Raw genomic sequence first — 18,833 nt, 5'->3', positions numbered from 1 at the left:
GTTCTTTGTTCTTAACCATTTTTTCTTTTTTCATTTTTTAAATCTCTTCCCGTCTATCTCTTTCGTAGATGTATCGTTTTTATTTGTTTCTTTCGTCTTTTTTTTGTTTCTTCTTTATTTATTTATTTTTAATATAATTTCTTATATTTATTGATTTAGTATATTTGTGTATGTCATATCTTTAATATACTCTGTCGATCTCTTTCTCTCTCTTTTTCTCTACATGTATATATACATGTCCCTATCTCTCTCATTTGTCTTTCTATTTTTATCTGTCTACATCGTGTTGCATTATCACAAATTTGAATTTATTTGATCTTCTTTTTCATTCCTTTCACTTTTTATCGCTGATCTGTTCCATCGGCTCCTTTTTTATCTCATCTTTTTATCTTTTTTTATCTCTCTCAGCTTACATCGCGCTATCTATTATTTTTATATCGAATTTTTAATAGTTTGTTTTTTAGTCGCTTTTTTTTTTAATATTGTTCAATTCTTTTTGTCTCTCTCTCTCTTTCTTTTTTATTTCCTTTGTTCTTTATTGCGTTAATATCAAGCATCATTTTTACTGGATTCTTTTATTCGAGTTTTAATATTGTTTCTTCTTCCTTTTCTTCTTCTTCTTTCTCTTTTTTTCTTTTTCTTTAATTTCATTCGAATCGACAAGCATTTCTTTTTCCATTACTCGCGTCTCCTTCCTTTTTATTTCATTGCCTTGTTCTTCTCATTTTCTTCTCCTTTCTCGTCATCTCGAATAGTTTATTGCTCTTATTTGAATTTATTTGATGTTTAATATTATATCTTACATTATTTATATTTCAATCTCGTTTCTCTATCCATCTCTTTTTCTCTTTCTCTCTCTTTTCAAATCTATCTTTCTCATAAATACTTCAATAAATACTTTATTCATTTTTATCGTACGAATCATAAAATTTCGAGAAAAGCAAATAAGAAATATAGAATGAAATGCGCAAAGTATAAAATAAATCTCTTTAACATTACTATCATACGTGTTGCTTGCAATGATAGGAAAAATTTCATTTCCACAATTTTAATCCAATAATTAACTAACGATATAAACTTTTAATCGCATAGACGCGCACGTTCGTACTGTTGTTCTTTATTTCATCTCTCTCTCTCTCTCTCTCTCTCTCTCTCTTTCTTTCTCACTCACTTCTTTTATTACCATCATTATCTCTTTTTCTTCTGTTTGCTTATTTTCTTTTCTCACCCATTATGTTTTACAAAAGATATCTTATAATCTTGACAGACGAATGCTATCAGCTTAAATGTACACACATGTATTTACATACATACATACATACATACACACATACATACATATATATATATATACATATATATAGATAGATACATACATGCATACATGCATAAACGTATACAAGTAATCGTACTCTCTCGTGAAACATACCGCAAGGATTTCTTTTCGCGACAACAGCGAGTAATTATAATTAACGACTGGTTTGATGTAAAATTCACGCGCGTGCGGTTGAGATAAAATCGCTATAAATAACATAGGCGTGTACGTTAAACATACAATTACATTCATAGTATTTAAAGATCGAAGTGTTTCACACGAACGTTAGGTATTATTTATTTCTATTACTTTTTAATTTCATTATTGAAATTTTTCCTTCCTCTTTTTCCTAAATAACATGTATTAACGCGTCGAAAGGAAGACGATAATTAAAAAAAAAAAAAAAAAGGAAAAAAAAGAAAAGAAGGAAAAGGAAAAAAACAGAAATACGTACTTAAATTTAAATTATTTACGTCCATTCGTGTCTTTATTTGCAAAGAAAAAAAAAAAAAAAAAAGAAAAGAACAAGGAATAAATACAAAAAAAGAAAGAAAGAAAGAAAGAAAAAACCGTGCCTACAAATAAGAAGGAGTATCGTTCGTTCATTTTTAACATCACCGAGAACGAGCGAATTTTTCTCGTAATTTTCTCGTTATGCCGAAGTCGTTGAAACAGAAATGCTAATCGGCTTAACACGGTCCTGCCAGCCGGCTGGCCGATGATACACATACACACTTACATTTCTACGTAATACGTATGTAGAGATGTATATGTGTATGAAAATATCAGAAGAGAGTAACAATTCACCGCATCGACCCATCCAAAACGCTGCTGAACTTTCCGAAATTACACCGAAATGTCCTCTTTCAACGGCTGATCACGATTCCGCGTTGTTCCAGTTATCGATTTTTTTTCTTTTTTTTTTTTCCCCTTTTAAAGAGGTTGAAGGGACAAAATAAAGCTCTTTACCTTTTTCATTTGTTAATATCGTTATGAATAAGAGAGAGAGAGAGAGAGAGAGAGAGAGTGATAGATAGATAGGTAGAGAGAAAGAGAGAATATATCGTCAAAATTTATCAATCAAATCTTTATTTTATCGAAATACACACGATTAAGTATGAAAGAGAGAGAGAGAAAGAGAAAGAGAGAGAGGGAAAGAAAGTTTCTGTCGTAGTTTCCGTGTTTCGTTGAAACGATTCGAGTGGTAATACTAATCGGCTTTACCGAAAGCTTCAGGACGTTCCTCTTGAAACGTTGACACAAACCTGGCCGATTTTCGTGGAAATATTCTCACCACAATTGTTTGAGAGTATTAACAAGCGATCGGTGTCGAGAAACGCCTGATGGATTCGTCCTTTCGTTTTGGCGGTATGGAACAAACAGTTTTTTTTATTATTTTTTGTTTTTTTTTTAATGTTCCTTATTTTGATTGATTCCGTTCGTTCAACGAAACGTAGGCTAAATTTGTTCCTGTAATATATATATATATATATATATATATATATGTATATTTATATATTATTGAAATGTAATATAAAGTTTGGAAGATAATAAGTCGCTTCGAATTACCATCCAGATAGTACAGTATTAATAATAAAGATATGATCCCCATAAAAAACTACATACATATTTTATTCTTTTATTTGATACAACTCTTTGTTCGTCAGTAGAATTCAACAAATGTTGGCTTTGTTATGTCTTATAAAAAACAATTTTAAATCAATCTCGTGTTAATACGGAATTATATTTTACGAAATTTGCAAGATTCAATAAAAAAGAGTAAATCGTTGTGAAAATCAATCATTCGAGAAAGTGATAATAATAATAACAACAACAACAACAATAACAACAACAATAATAATAATAATAATAATAATAAATTTTATTTTCAAGATAATAAAAGTAAAGAATTGTAAAAATAAGAAAGAAAAAAATAAAAACAAAATTTTTGTATAATTTCGTACATCGTATTTCACTTGAAAGTCAACAACTGGCAATTTTTGTTAATGGAAGAGGTATTGCAACACCTGATATTTACTATGGATAGTTAATACCTAAAAGGGCACTAGCCGATAATACTTCGTTCAATGGGCAACCGTTTAAATGAGGTTTTCCCCAATGGGTACAGCCTTAAGTTCAATGACTATAGACCTCCCATGAATTGTACCATTGTGTCGTTACTACGAGATATACCTACATACAAAAAGAAGAAAAGAACAATTGGACTTTGTCGAAAAGGAAAGGTTTCTAAGAGTTAAAGTGTTATTAATTTCTTGATGAGCCATTCGTCCAACCGTAGAGTTTCTTAAAATGTACATCCCTACGAGAACCCAAAGATGAAAAAGAAATTTTTTGTAGAATATATTTGCAATCACAGTCATAAATCTATCCACCGTTTTATTACACCTCATTCATCCATATTATTCTTAAAAGTTTTCTTTTTGTTTGATTTCAAAGTATAAAAATAAAAATTATTCCAATTCGATGTTACTATAATTATTTTAGTACATAAGAAAATTATTTTAGTACATGTTAATTACGAACGATCATCGAATGATATACCTTCTCATAAAGGAATTATGAGTCTCCTTTTGGATCCTTATTAAGGGTTATATTATAGTTTCCTTATTGAGTGAAAATTATTTATATCGTTATTAGATGATTTATGACGATTTTTAAAGCCGTGACGTATTCTTTAAAAAGTTAAAATTAAATTTATATTAAATTGTCAATTGTGCTTTTTTCTTTAGTTTTGTATTGTTGTTTATTTTTACTTTAAATTTGACCGATCAGACGTTCGCATTGTTGTGATAAAATACGAAAAAAATACAAGATAAAAAAAAGCAGAAATATGAAGAAGAAGAAAATTAGTCGAAATTAAAAATTCTTCTCATCTTCCAACAAATGCGTACACACACATATATATATATATATATATATATATATTTAAATATATAATTTAAATATAAAAAAAATATATATATGTATTTTATTCGTTACACAAGCATTATCGATTTCGCACAAAAATTAATTTGTCAAAAATATGACATCGAACGGTAGAAATAATTCGTTCGAAGAAAAAAAAAAGAAAAGGAAAAAGAAAGAAAAAAAAAATAAGAACTAAGAAGAGAAACTTTTCGAAAAGCTCCTTCCGTTAAATTTTGTATATTCTTTATAACACGAAATAAACATAAAACACTTATTTGTTTTATCGTGAATTTTATAGCTTTGGCTACATTACACATATATACACTTCTGCCATAAAGAAATAAATTATTATTGGACTCGTCAAACGAGAAGAACGAAGAAAGAAAAGAAAAGAAAAAAAAAAGAAAAAAAAAGAAAAAAATCGACAATTTCTAAATATTCATCATACTTTATAACGTTTACCGTTTTCTTTAAATTGTTCTTTGATTGTTCGATAAACGGTTTGCACGTCAAACGTGTTAATAATAAACATGATTCGTTATATCGATCAAATTAAGATTCTTCCAAAAGACGTTCCGTGATATTTCTCAAAATATATGAAAAAATTATCAACGATATTTGACTGGAATCATTCAAGTTACATTACATACGAATACGTGTACATATGTATGTACTTTTTTATATATACATACTTGTAACAAGTTAGAGAAAGAGAGATAGAAAGAAAAAGAAAGACATTATTTCTATGTGGTATTCGGTGCAACGAATGTTCTTGAACGTTATCATGGTTTTGTCGCCTAGATAACGAGCAGCCCTATACTCGTGTCGTCATCACATCGGTTGGTACCAGCTATGTGTGATGTGTATGCAACGAGTTGCACGAGAGTTCACTATCTCTCACTCAATTTGAGCCTCATCCGGCGTAAGCGGATCGACCAGACTGGCCTTTTAACGTCGGATAGCCTCGGCTCTTCTGACTGTAAAGAGTGAGAGATAGATAGATAGAAAGATAGATAGATAGATAGATAGATAGATAGATAGATAGATAGAGAGAGAAAAAGCACATAGAACATAGATGCCTATAACAAACATTATCCGCCATAATGCTCCCGTGTAAACATACCTACCTATGTGCATCTCATCCTATATTTCTTTCTCTCTCTCTCTCTCTCTCTCTCTCTTTTTCTCTGTTGTCTTGCATACTTCGTTCGGCCCTTTATCCGCGATCCGGATAAAAACGTCTTTTTACGTCCATCTTTCTTTCTACCTTTCCCTCTATCTCCCCGAGTTTGTTTAACCGTTTAGCGTCTAACGGGAAGTTAAGTTTCACGGATAAGTCGGCTTTTTAGCATGCCTCCTGCTACTTCTTTTTCTCTTCCCTCTCTCTTTCTCTCTTCCGGTTTAGCACGCGACTACTACTCCTCTCTCACCCTCCTTTGATCCACTAGAGGATCATTGAGTGGTACCCTTCTTTACGACGTTGGCTGATGCAACGAAAAAGTAATCGACTTAAACAGTGCTAACACATCGTTGAATAGAAATTCTTTTCGACCATAAACTTTTGTGATCATTTGATTCTTAAAACACCGTATTTCATTCACCGTATTATGCTCTATGTTGATTCTTAAATCTTATGCTGTTTTCTTATATAAAAGTAACGTCGAATCAAATTAGTTCGAAATAATTGGATTTTCTTATTCTACCATCTTCTATTTTTTGTTACAACGAGATTTCATTAGTTATTAACGATTTAATTATTTATTGTGACGAGATTGAAATGATTAGGACAGTTAAAATCGGCGATCACGATTCAGACGATAGGATCTTTTGTTTGTTCATGTTAACGATCCGAATAATAATAATATAATATAATATAATATAATGAATAATACATATAATTTCCAATTTTGATTACGTTTCGAAACTTTTACTAATACATTTTATTCTATTTCGAAACGAACGATCGATACGCGAATGATAATCGTGGAAGATCCTTTCGATTCTTTTTATTGATAAATACGATAAATCTCTGTAACGTAGGTATTTATTGTACTTGTAAGAAAATGATACAGATTTTTTATTTTTTCTTATCGATAGAATTCGGTATAAAGTTTGTCGATATTATCAGGAATTTGCATGTTCGTTGATAGCGGTCTCCTTCCAGGAATAAGGGACATTTCAGACCCCGGTTGAAAACGAGGGTCCCCAAAAACGGGTGGGCCATTTGTACATACCTGCCCACTTCTCTCTCTCTCTCTCTCTCTTTCTCTCTCCTCAATACCACTTCGAAATCCCCACCCCCGTTTTTGGGAAGGGACTGACGTTGGTAGGGCCTGGAAAACTATATACAGGGATGTTGCTGCACCGGTACATGGCAGTTTAAGCGAGTCTTTCAGAACGGATAGACGTATAGAACAGATCCTGTGATCTTGTCTGGATTAAACCAACTTAGAAATTTCAATCTTTTCGAATAACTCATTCTTCACTCGTAACCAGAAGTGATTTATTAGTTTTTTATTCGGAAGGAAATAACTCGTGGTTTAGAAGTCAACATTCTCTCTATTATCATCTAAACGTCTAACATTAGAAGTTGGACGTTTATCGAGTATCGTAAACTACAGTAGATCGGTCATCCTTGTTATACACTGGTCGTTTCTCGAACGACGAAGTTGTTTTTAACTGATTAAAGAATCGGTACTTGGCAATCATCCGTCGGATATCCGTCCCGATATACCCGTGCTGTGATATTTGCTTCTCGCCATTGAAAGACTTACCATTAAGGTCGGATTTTCACTTAATCAAAGTCGGGAGATTCTGAACACTTTCAACCCACATATAATCCGGTACGTGTCATACCTTCAATCATATATTTTTTAACACGTTTTATTTATTTTCTTTCCCTCTACCATTTCTTTTTTTTCCCCCCTCAAAGAAACTTTACTACCGATATATCTAACCTGTATCTTCCACGATTCGCAGTGGAAATTTATCGGCTATCAAACTTCTTCTCTAACGTTATATTAAAAAAAAAAGAAAAGAAAGGAAATATAAACAAATCAGTAATAAATTGCAATAATTTTTTAACATTTGCAGGTGAACGAAACCGGGATTTCCAAAGCGGCGAGCTACGGCGCGTCGGTACGTACAAGAAAATTAGTAGCAGAATTTTATTGCACGAAGCGATACGATAATAACGAAGATAATTTTCATCGACACGAGAAGAACGTAATTAACGAGAGAAGACAAGGAAACATTGGCTATTGTAGCAGTGATAGTGGCGGTGGGTGGGAGTTGAAAGAGAGTATCAATCGCGAAATAAGGAGGAGCGATTACGACGCAGCAGTGGCGGGTGAGCTGGCTTGCCTCGCGGGATACATGGCGGGGTATCTGAAGGCGGCGGGTGCCACTTGTGCCCCGACCGGAAGTCCTCAGTACCACCCCCACAGTCATCCAGCAATGGGAGTTGGAACGCATCCACATGCACATACTCATCCGCACCCTGGTGCACCACATCCAGGACTACCATCTCCATTTGCTCTTGCTACACATGGACATCCTCATCCTCATCCGTTGGAACATGGATTAGCAGCTTTTCCACAAGGTAAGAAAGCTTTTAATATTTATACATATGTATATATATATTTTTTCGTTTTATAATAATATGATTAAACTGGTTGACCTGGACGAAACAGAGAGAGAGAGAGAGAGAGAGAGAGAGAGAGAGAGAGAGAGAGAGAAAGAGTTGCTATCAATACCTTTACAAGTTTAACACATTCAAAAATGTACCGTAAGGTGGCACTACCGGACACGCGCCGGTTTATTAAATTAGATCTTTTTCCCCCTCTCTTCTTCTTATCTTTTTCTTTTTTTTTTTTTTTCTATCTCCCTTTCTTTTTCTTTTCAAGATAAATTTCAACGTCCACCGTTAATACGTATGTTTGTTTAGACACGTTTGATTTTATCGTACTTATTCCGATTCCGATGTGAATAATAATCAAAAGTCTCGCATTGTAAATCCAATCGTCGAGTCCGCGCTCGCGCGCACCACGATCAGACAGACAGTCGCGCACACTGGTCCATCCTAAAGCTGAAAGACACAAATCACTCGACATTAAGTCTGATCTCTCTCTTTCTCTCTCTCTCTCTATCTCTCTCTCTCTCTCTTTTTCTCTCTCTTTTTCTCTCTTCGTGTGCCGGCTTTCCTTTCGATATTAACTCTTTTTATTAGTATCGTCTGCCGTTTTGCAATCCAAACATCAAAACGTCCAAAGGCTAATACGATAATATTCACCGGTGAAATGTTCTGAGTTCTTCTCTCTGACTATATGAGGAATTCTCTTTGTTCGCCATAGAAGAGCCATTATTGATTGTCATGCAAATCGATGCATCGACTGAAGCCTTACACCACCAGAGTCTTCGCGGTAAACTCAGGGCTTCTTAACTATAGACACTTGGTCTTTCGTCGTTATGACTATACCGATCCTTTTCGAGGACAGATTTCCTCCCTCTTTTCTCTTTCTTCTTTTTCGATATTTTAATTATTACAAAGAAAAAAATCATCATTTTCGAAATAGAAATTTCAAGAATTTCATAGCGTTTCATTGCTAATAATTTATCGAAGAAATAAATAATCTTGAAAATTTCATTGAAACTAAAAGAAAAGATATGAATAGTCGGAAGACGTTAGATAGAGATGGAAAAGGAAAAGAGAGCATTTCCGCGTCCGTTTTCCGCTTCTCATCGTTCTTGCGGCTCGATTCTGTGGAAAGCGACAATATCGTCGTAGTCGATCTCATTCTCAATCTTCTTTTTGGTATTTTAATTATTACAAAGAAAAGAATCATCATTTTCGAAATAGAAATTTCAAGAATTTCATAGCGTTTCATTGCTAATAATTTATCGAAGAAATAAATAATCTTGAAAATTTCATTGAAACTAAAGGAAAAGATATGAATAGTCGGAAGACGTTAGATAGAGATGGAAAAGGAAAAGAGAGCATTTCCGCGTCCGTTTTCCGCTTCTCATCGTTCTTGCGGCTCGATTCTATGGAAAGCGACAATATCGTCGTAGTCGATCTCATTCTCAATCTTCTTTTTGGTATTTTAATTATTACAAAGAAAAGAATCATCATTTTCGAAATAGAAATTTCAAGAATTTCATAGCGTTTCATTGCTAATAATTTATCGAAGAAATAAATAATCTTGAAAATTTCATTGAAACTAAAAGAAAAGATATGAATAGTCGGAAGACGTTAGATAGAGATGGAAAAGGAAAAGAGAGCATTTCCGCGTCCGTTTTCCGCTTCTCATCGTTCTTGCGGCTCGATTCTGTGGAAAGCGGCAACGTCGTCGTAGTCGATCTCATTCTCTTATTTTCTCTCTCTCTCTGGTGGCTTGAAAGGGTCCTAGGGACAGGGAGGGGGTGGGAGGTGCAGAGAGCGAGCGAGAGAGAGAGAGAGAGAGAGAGAGAGAGAAGAGAGAGAGAAGAGAGTGAGTACGCTCGAACGAAGAAGAGCGGAGAGAACCATGAGAGTAAGCCGCTTATCAGGGTGGCAGCAGGCAGTATAGGTCCAACCAACGCAGATAGGTGGGTTTCCATGGAATCACGGATCTGTCCGTTAGGTCCCTACGTACCTACGTCCAGCCGCCTATCCGGTGTAGGCGTATCCGCTACACGAAAAGCCGACGAACGACAGAGACGTGTGTACGCGAGAAAGAGAGAAAGAAAGAGAAAGAGAGAGAGAGAGAGAGAGAGAGAGAGAGAGAGAGCGAGAGAGAGAGAGAGAGAGAGAGAGAGAGGCTAGATAGTTCACGTATTTTTGTGTACGTAGGAAGAAAAAGAAAAATGAAAAAGAGAGAGAGAGAGAATAAAAGAAAAGTGAAGAAAGAAAGAGAGAGATGATAACTGGCGCTACCACAAGTCAGTTGGTTTTTATCGTTAGGAATCGTACTTACTTTAGTAGCCATTTTTTTAACTACGATATCATTCGTCTTTAATGTTCGTCATTTTTTAATTACGATTTCTTTAATTACGTTGGTCTTTAATGCTCGACAATTGTTTTTTTTTTTTGTTGTATTTTTCTTTCGCCGCTTTTTTTTTTTTATCTAATTTCGAAAATTTCGATACGAACGAGGAAATTAGTCGTAACGTTTTTTATTTCCTTTTTTCTTTTCTTTCTTTTTCTTACACAGTACGAGTTGTTTTGTTTTGTTTTCTTCTTTTTTTTTTGGTTTTCAAATAAAAAGCGTCGGATGTCAAATAGCGTTCGATGTTCATCAACTTTCGACGCGTGTTCGTGAGAAGGCCATTTCATGTTTCGTGTCGGGAGAATATATATATATGTATATATGTGTATATATATATATATAGGACTGGGGTAGGCGTCGAGTATCAATGTTTATTTTATTATGCAGTCGCGTATATAAGGGTCGTGAACCCTGCGTTCACTTTGGAAAGAACGACGACGATAGCCTCGAGGCATGTAAAAAGGGGAAAGGGCGCGAGAACGTAAGAGAAGGGCGCACCGAATATTGAAACGTTACACTAACGAGCTAGAAATCACTTTGTGAGAGTGTTATTCGAGATTATCGAGGATCTTGGGGAAAACAAAAAGAAAAAGGAAAAAAAAAGGAAGAAGAAAAAAGAGAAAATGTACTAAGGAATTCGTGATTCAAAATTTTATCTATTTCTTTTTTTTTTTTGAGGAGTGAAGGTGAGAGAAGAGAGAATAGAGAACATATTTTTACATTATTCGCATTTTCGAAGACGATTAACATTTAACGATGTCATTCGAAATTCTTCAAGGTAATCGAAGTCATTATTCAATTCGTCGATCCGTTACGAATTAATTCTGATTGTTGAAAGTTAGTTGAAGAAGTTACGGGGGTGGTGAGGGGTAGAGGGTAGGGACGACGAAGAGGAAAGAACACTTTAGAAGTCGAGATCGAGAAAACGAGGGTAGTTTAGTGGATGTTACGTGAGAATTTTGTCACATGTCTTTCTTTCTTTCTCTCTTTTTCTCTCTTTCTCTCTCTTTTTGTCCTTTTCCTATTGGACGACACAACTATTTGTTGTCACAGAGAAATTGCCCGTCCTTTTAACGTCGTCTCCTAACACTCGTTCTCCCTTGACGTCCCTTTAAAACTTCTGAATTCGATATCGCGTAGAACGGAGAGTAACAATCACTTTGTCAAAGTTGCTCAGAAATAAATAAAAAAAGATAAAAAACAGAATAGAAAATAAAAAAAAAAAAAAGAAAAAAAAGAAAGACGTTGAGAATATTGGAAATGTTTCGATCTTCTTACTTCGTAGTAAATGAAATTAAGATGGGGAAATCCGATGAGAAAAATTAGTAAAAGAAAGAAATTAGACGAGAGATTGAGAGAAGGTGAAGGTGTAGAATGAAGGTGAAGGTAGAAGATGAAATTATCAGAATAAATATGAAATGTAGAAGAAGAGGGAGAGTTGGAGAAGAAAAGAATAAAATAGAGGAAAGATTTGTCGAATCGGTAGTAGTATTTCGATCGCTCAATTAGACGTCAGGTTTAGAAACGAGGGGTAGTGAGGGTGGTTGGAGTAAGCGGGGGAGAGGAGAAGGTATGGCACGTGGCATCAGCACGTGCGCACGTCGTCCTTTCGAAGTGGCCACAAAACGTCGACGAGATAGAAAGAGACAGGAAGAGAAAGAGAGAGAGAGAGAGAAAATGTTAGGTATGTATAAGAGGTCTCTTCTCGCCGACGGCGCGTGTCACCGGCAAATTGAGTAGGTGGACTTGCGAGTCGTTGAGAAGAATGAGATAGAAAGAGAAAGAAAAGACCGAATGGGGAATGAGGGTTGTATGGTGGGGTATGATGGGGTATGATGAGGTGAGGGAGGGCGAAGAGAATCCAAATACAAATCCGGGATCCTAATTGCAGGATAAACACTCGAGACTGAGTGAAATGTCACGTATAGCGACATTGACACTCGCCCCTCAAAAGAAAGACTTTTCGTTCGTTCCAGTTGTCTTCTTCTTCTTCTTCTTCTTCTTCTTTCTTTCTTTCTCTTTTTCTTGTTATCTTTTGCTAGCTCTCTTTTACTTGTAACGTTGTCTTCTGTATTTTTTATTTGGAAAATAAAAAGTAGAACGAGGCAATTGTTTATCAGAAACTTTTGTGAAACGTTCGTTTAAATGTTTGTTAAATACATATGTATATATATATATATATATATATATATATATATATATATATATGTATATATGCTACGTTTGCCTGGAAAAGGACACTTTTCACGGAGGACACGCGTAATGCGAAACTTATCCGATTATATTCGCTTGTCCCGGATGTGTGTTGGTATTCTATTACTTACTTATGCTTCTCCGAGTTAGATTATATCGAGTAAGGACGTCCAAAGACGAAGGCCACACGCACGTTCCTACTTTTCCAAGTTAATTTTGCGATCGTTTAGATATTATTTTGCCGTTATTTGTCCATATTTGTAAGAGTATCATTGATTACTTAGATAAAATAATAATTTTTCTTTAGAATCATTTTACGCGACAGTTCATTCGGTTCGTCGTCGAACGTTTACCCGTAGAGAACAGTTTCATCTGTTTCCAAATTTTATTTTCTAATTTTATATTATTCATACCTTTATGTTAATTATCTATCTGTGTATAAGTATATAACGCGAATAAATCAAGTATTCAAAGGTAGAAAATATTCATTCAAAGTTACTTCGAGAAAGAAGTATAGAAAAAACAAGAATGAAAAGAAATAATACTTATTATTATTATAATAATTATAACGTAATATAATAATAATAATAATAATTATAATTATTATTATTATAATGTAATATAATAATACCAATAATAATAATAATAATAATTATTATTATACAAAAGGTTAAAAAAGGTTAAAGGTTATCGTTCTTTTCTTCCTTCTCTTGATCTCAAACTTAATTAATTCTCCTTATAAAGAGAGATATAAAGGAGTAGACAAAATCGAGTAAAAACTACGTCAAGAAACAAGCTGAAATAATAATAGTAACAATAATAATACAAAACTGTTAAAAGTACGCAAATTTTTTTTCTCTCTCTTCATGGTACGCAAATTAAATGGAGAATAAGTAGGCATCGTTGAAAAGTAAACTTTGCCATTCCTACAATTTTATGGAAGTCACTATGGTATAAAGTAAAACGTTACAGGTGTTGATGGTGAGTGTCCCGATCGATTCCCTTTTAGTTACAATTCCGTACCGGTCAGGATGTAAACGTAAAGTCGGCCAAATGTTTTCATAGCTGATGGCCTTTTAGGAAGCTTCTCTCTCTCTCTCTCATTCTCTCTCTCATTCTCTCTCTCATTCTCTCTTGTCAAGCCACGTGCTGTCATCCCACGGTACCCTGAATAATCCATCTCTTCCCTGCTACTACTACTATTACTCTCTCTCTCTCTCTCTCTCTCTCTCTTTCTGTCTGTCTCCTTCATCCTTTTTTTCCTCTCTTATTTCTCTTGGGAACCCATTCGCGTTTTAGCTTTTAATTAATTTTCGATTCTCTCCTCGCGTTGCCTTCTCACTTTTCTTCGCATCTCAGCTTCCATGAATACCAAGAGACGACCAAGAGAAGAGTCTACTCATCGTCATCGCAAGTGTTCATCGAAACTCTCTCTCTCTCTCTCTCTCTGTGTCTGTCTATCTCTATCTTTCCTTATTTCTTCTTCTTTTTTTTTTCTTCGTCGATCTAACGATTACGTAATCCATCATAGAAAACCGATAGCCTTGGCACCCTCGAAAAGACGAAGGCAAACTTTTACATCGTTTTATAATTTGCATCGAAAGAGGATATACCTAGCTATCGCGAGAAATCAGCGTGAAATTTCGCTTGGCGGTCCATTGACTTTCATCCCACTTCGGGTGCTACGAAATACGAGACAAGGAGAGGATGAAGATGACAGAGATGATGGTGTGGTAGTTGTAGAGGTAGTGTAGGAGGAGGAGGAGGAGGAGGAGGACGTCGACAGTCAACGAAGGGAGAGAAGAATCCAATAAACAGAAAACGAATTTGCTATTAGGGTCGCGACTGATCTCGTTGTGGGCCCAATGAGCCAAAGCAACCCTTATACCAACCCCCTCGACCAACGTTGGTAGATTCTCGTTCGCACTGGGACGATAATAAATCGAATCATACTCCTGGACGCAGCGGGTGTTTGCCAAGATATTTAGGGTTGCTTAGCAAGCTATCTCTTTCTAACGAAATCGTCTACGGGAGTCCTTTATCGACGTCAATTTGATTTATAACGTTTATATCTAAGTGAAGCGAATCCCTTTACATATTCTCTCCCCCCCTCTCTCTCTCTTTTTTTTTCTTTTAACTTATAAACATGATCCGTGATTAAGGCCGACGCGATAAAAATTCTGAATTCTTGAAAAACTAAAGAGGTTCTAAATCGTTACTACTATTTTTTAATAACGGAAGAATATAATCAGAATTCTATTGTTTCCAACGTGTATAAGAAAAGAAGTCATTCGCAAAAGGAGTCAAACTCGTAACCCCGGCAAAGACCATCGTCAATGGTACCAGCCAACGCCCACTTGACAATCAAGCATCCTCTTTTCCTTCTTCTTCTTCTTCTTCTTCTTCTTCTTCATCTCTCTTTCTCTTTCTTTCTTTTTTTTCTTTCATACTGTTTCCTCGTTGCTCCACCCCTCTTTCTCCGACTATGGTGGATCTTGCTACAGGCAAGAAGAAAGATAGATATCATAGATCCAACGATCGCAGGCGTGTCGCGTTCGTGACGAGCAACGACGGTAGCCAAGCACCCATGGAATTTGTACATTGTGACCGACGCAATCTACTCGTTAGATCTCGTTCGGTAACCAAATGGTAGGCCCACTCGACCAGTTCGTTAGCCGATACCACCACGTAGGCATCGTCATCGTTTTCCTTTCTCTTTCTTTATCTCTCTCTCTCTCTCTCTCTCTTTTACTTCTCGTCATCATCGGTCAAAAGTACCAATACGTAACATTCAACCTACAGATTTTTTTACAGGACACTGAACGAAACGAATAATACTTTTACGAAAGACCGCTCCCTTCTTTAATCCGTTTAATACTTTCCTCGTTCGATCGATGTTATTAATCAATAAATTAATAAGTATAACTTGTTTATAAATCGAACATTTCTTTATTTATTTATAATATATGTACAATTTTAATCAGTTCAAATTCGTGGTACATTAATTCAGTTTTTATTTTCGTTTTAATCGTTCGATCGACGTATATCGATAAATGTTATCTTTCTTTCTTTCTCTTTCTCTTTTATTATTCTAACGTTGTTTCATGTAATATTCATACAAATAAATTCATACGTGACGACTTTACAATAACCCAGTTTGTTTCTTTGGTCGAATTTTTGTTTAAAACGAAATACGATAACATTACTTTTCACAAGTCGAATACTTATTACATTAATCATTCATAATATCAACTAGGTATACGCATTTAAAAATCCTAAAACAATGTCATTTCCTAGACGGAAGATAATAACAACACGTGTAACGATTATCGATAAAGATAAAAACGTAATACAATGATACAAAAAATAGTAACATTAACGCCAATGTTTAACAATATTTATAATATTAATTTCATTCATTTCAACATACTTGAGATAAAATCGTTCGTTTTACGAAGAATTATTGTCATTTAAACAAGCATCATAAGTTTTCGCTTTAAGAAAATCGAGGAAAATAATACACATATATTAAATAAGCGAGGGAGAGAGAGAGAGAGAGAGAGAGAGAGAGAAAGATAAAGAAAAAGATACAGAGAGATAGAGAGATAGATAGAGAGAGAGAGAGAGAGGGTTTATTCGCGTGCACGTGTGCGTTCACTTTTTTTGAAGTTCTACCAGATAAAACTCAACTGGACTTTACGATCAAACTCGACGACATCACAAGTTTATTGTTTTCTTTTTCTATTTTTATGTTAGTTTCTTTTCTATTTTTTACTCCTTGACTGCATCGTCCATGTTGTTGTCCATGGATGCTGTTCTCCCTAGTCCTCGTCGTCATCGTCGAGGCAGCTGGAGAAAGAGAAAGAGAAAGAGAAAGAGAAAGAGAGAAAGAGAAAGAGAAAGATAGATAGACAGATAGATAAAGACAGAAATGCCTCGCGACTTTGGTCCTCTCTCTCTCTCTCTCTTTCTCTCTGCTGATGGCCGTGTGTACCATGGCAAGAGGCAGGGGGTGTACCCCCTCGTAGCCGACGTTCCACCACCCTAGAACCCCTCTTTCCCCTCTCCACTCTTCTCCACTCTTCTCCTCTCCCCTATGACCCCCCTCATAAGCGGATTACGTGGGTCCCGAAACGAGCCAAGCGAGGCTCGATGGCACAAGGAAGGTATAGCGTAGGGAAGAGAGAAGAGCAGAGAGCGGAGGTTTGGGGGGAGGATGCTGTTCAAAATTACGCTATCGCGGCCTCGCAACGCTCTCACACCCCACCGATGTCGTCCCCTTTTCCTTCATCTCTTTCTCTCTCTCTCTCTTTCTCTCTTTTTCTTTCTTTCTTTCTTTCTCTCTCTCTCTCTCTCTCTGTATGTGTCTACTACGCAGAGTGGCATCCAACGACGCGTCGAATCGTTTCTCTTTTCTTTCAACATTATTTCTTATCCACGAAATTCGTTTCGATTTTTAATTCCTCCAGGGAAAATTATTCGTCGACCGCCATCTTGATTTTCCAAACGATCAAGCTCCTTCCTTCCGTGATATTTTATAATCAATTCTACGAGAACTACGATTGATTCTACATCGAGCTTTTATTTATTACTTATTCACGATGTTCTAATAGATCTAATTTTTTTATTTCTAGATCTAATATTCTTTTATTTATTCTTTTTCTTGGTCATTTTCTATATTTCAGGAATGAACCAACGCAAACAACGTCGGGAAAGAACAACCTTTACTAGGGCCCAACTCGACGTATTGGAAGGGCTCTTCACAAAGACGAGATATCCGGATATTTTCATGCGCGAGGAAGTCGCGCTTAAGATCAATCTACCGGAGTCGAGAGTACAGGTAATTTCTTCAATGTTATTTCTTTATCGGAGGACGCCATATTGGTCCCGACGTATAAACGTCTCTCGATAACGACATTATCGCGTATAAGTATTCCGACGGTTTCTTTCCTTTAGAAGAAGAAGAAAGAAATGAAAAAGAAACGAAACAAAATAAAAATGAATTCCTAACAACGTTCTTATCGCGAATGAAACGTTATTATCGATCGAATATTTTTTCTTTCGCACGCACCCACGTTGTACGTAATCATTTAAATAGAGTTATATCGTGTTAAAGTATACGTTCGAAATAGATGGAAGAAATTGTAGTGACTGGCATACGTAATACGTAGCTGCATCACAAAAGTGAAACAACGAGAAAGAGAGCGAGCGAGCCAGTAAGTAAGAAAGAGAGAGATATATATATATAGAGAGAGCAATCGAAACTAGAGGGAGAGGATGTCTACAAGAGAAAGAAAGAAAAAGAGAAGAACACTGCGTGCTCCGGCAAGCACAGACGAGATTTAAGGTATTTACACAATGTGGTGTCGCGTCCCACGTTCTCTCTTCCATTTCGCCATTGTCCTAAAGTAGAGCAAGGCATTACTACACATTGACAGCTATCCCGACGAGCTCGTTGACGGTTTTATTGCGGTCCTTGTATATATAGCATCTCCATTTGACAATCGGTGCCCTAACAGATCGACTTACATCGACTTTCCAATCGAAATCGTAAAAGGAATTTAAAATTTACCGGCATAATCGAATACACGTGTCTCTATTGAAATATCTCTTAGTCGTCGTCGTCGTCGAGATATATTTGTTTGTTTAGTCGAATTAAAATCAACGTATGTTATCCTATACGTAAGATTTTATTCGAAAACAAATCAAATCTTGGCACGTTCTTGACGGTTGTTATCGAGTAATCGTATATGAAACGGTTCGAGGATTATCCAACATAAATCCTAATCTCGGGCTGTTCGTTCGATCGATTTTTCCCATTTTTCTATTTTTTTTCCTCCTCTCTTCCCCCAACATTAATTTTCATCGAGTTACAAAAGAAAGAAAGAATGGATGGCTAAATCAGATAACCATTGATTATAACAGATATATTAACATAAAGCGCGATAATTAACTCTCTTTATCATATCCATTAAAACCCGTTATCCGATATAACGATATAACAAAATATATCATAACAAGTAAATATATTTTTAACCGGACAAATCGTTCGATGTAATTCAATGAAAATTATTAATAATGATAAAATTATCGATCGATGAGAGAAAAGAGGAGAAAAGAAAGAGAGAGAACAAATAAAAGCATTTCTCTCTTCGATCAGAAGAAGAGAGAGACCAGAGACAAACTAAATAAAGAGAATACGTTTCTCGTCACCGCCATATCGTCGGGATAGGAGATAGATAGAACACAAAAGCAGTGTGGAAATTCGGGTGGGCTAGTTTCCACGCGACGCGAAGTTAAGCCTCCGTGAATGGAGGGCTCCCGATCGAAAAGGGAGAACTCGCACGTATTGTACATATGTACGTGAAACA

The 18,833-nt window shown here is 35.5% G+C and overlaps 1 protein-coding gene across 1 annotated transcript in view; it reads left to right on the top strand.

Moving 5' to 3' along the window:
* Window positions 1-18,833, top strand: part of LOC127067634 (homeobox protein OTX2-like) — a 57,238-nt gene that overhangs the window by 32,171 nt on the left and 6,234 nt on the right. The window contains exons 2-4 of the mRNA XM_051002818.1: window positions 7,337-7,381; window positions 7,466-7,844; window positions 17,148-17,302. Coding sequence (XP_050858775.1) covers window positions 7,619-7,844; window positions 17,148-17,302 — 381 coding nt within the window. The 5' untranslated portion in view covers window positions 7,337-7,381; window positions 7,466-7,618. The remainder of the gene's footprint in view (window positions 1-7,336; window positions 7,382-7,465; window positions 7,845-17,147; window positions 17,303-18,833) is intronic.

Source organism: Vespula vulgaris, chromosome 11 (assembly GCF_905475345.1).
Source record: "Vespula vulgaris chromosome 11, iyVesVulg1.1, whole genome shotgun sequence".
NCBI lineage: Eukaryota > Metazoa > Arthropoda > Insecta > Hymenoptera > Vespidae > Vespula > Vespula vulgaris.
The sequence above is the reverse complement of the archived record's forward strand: the minus strand, read 5'-3'. Positions and strand labels throughout refer to the sequence as shown.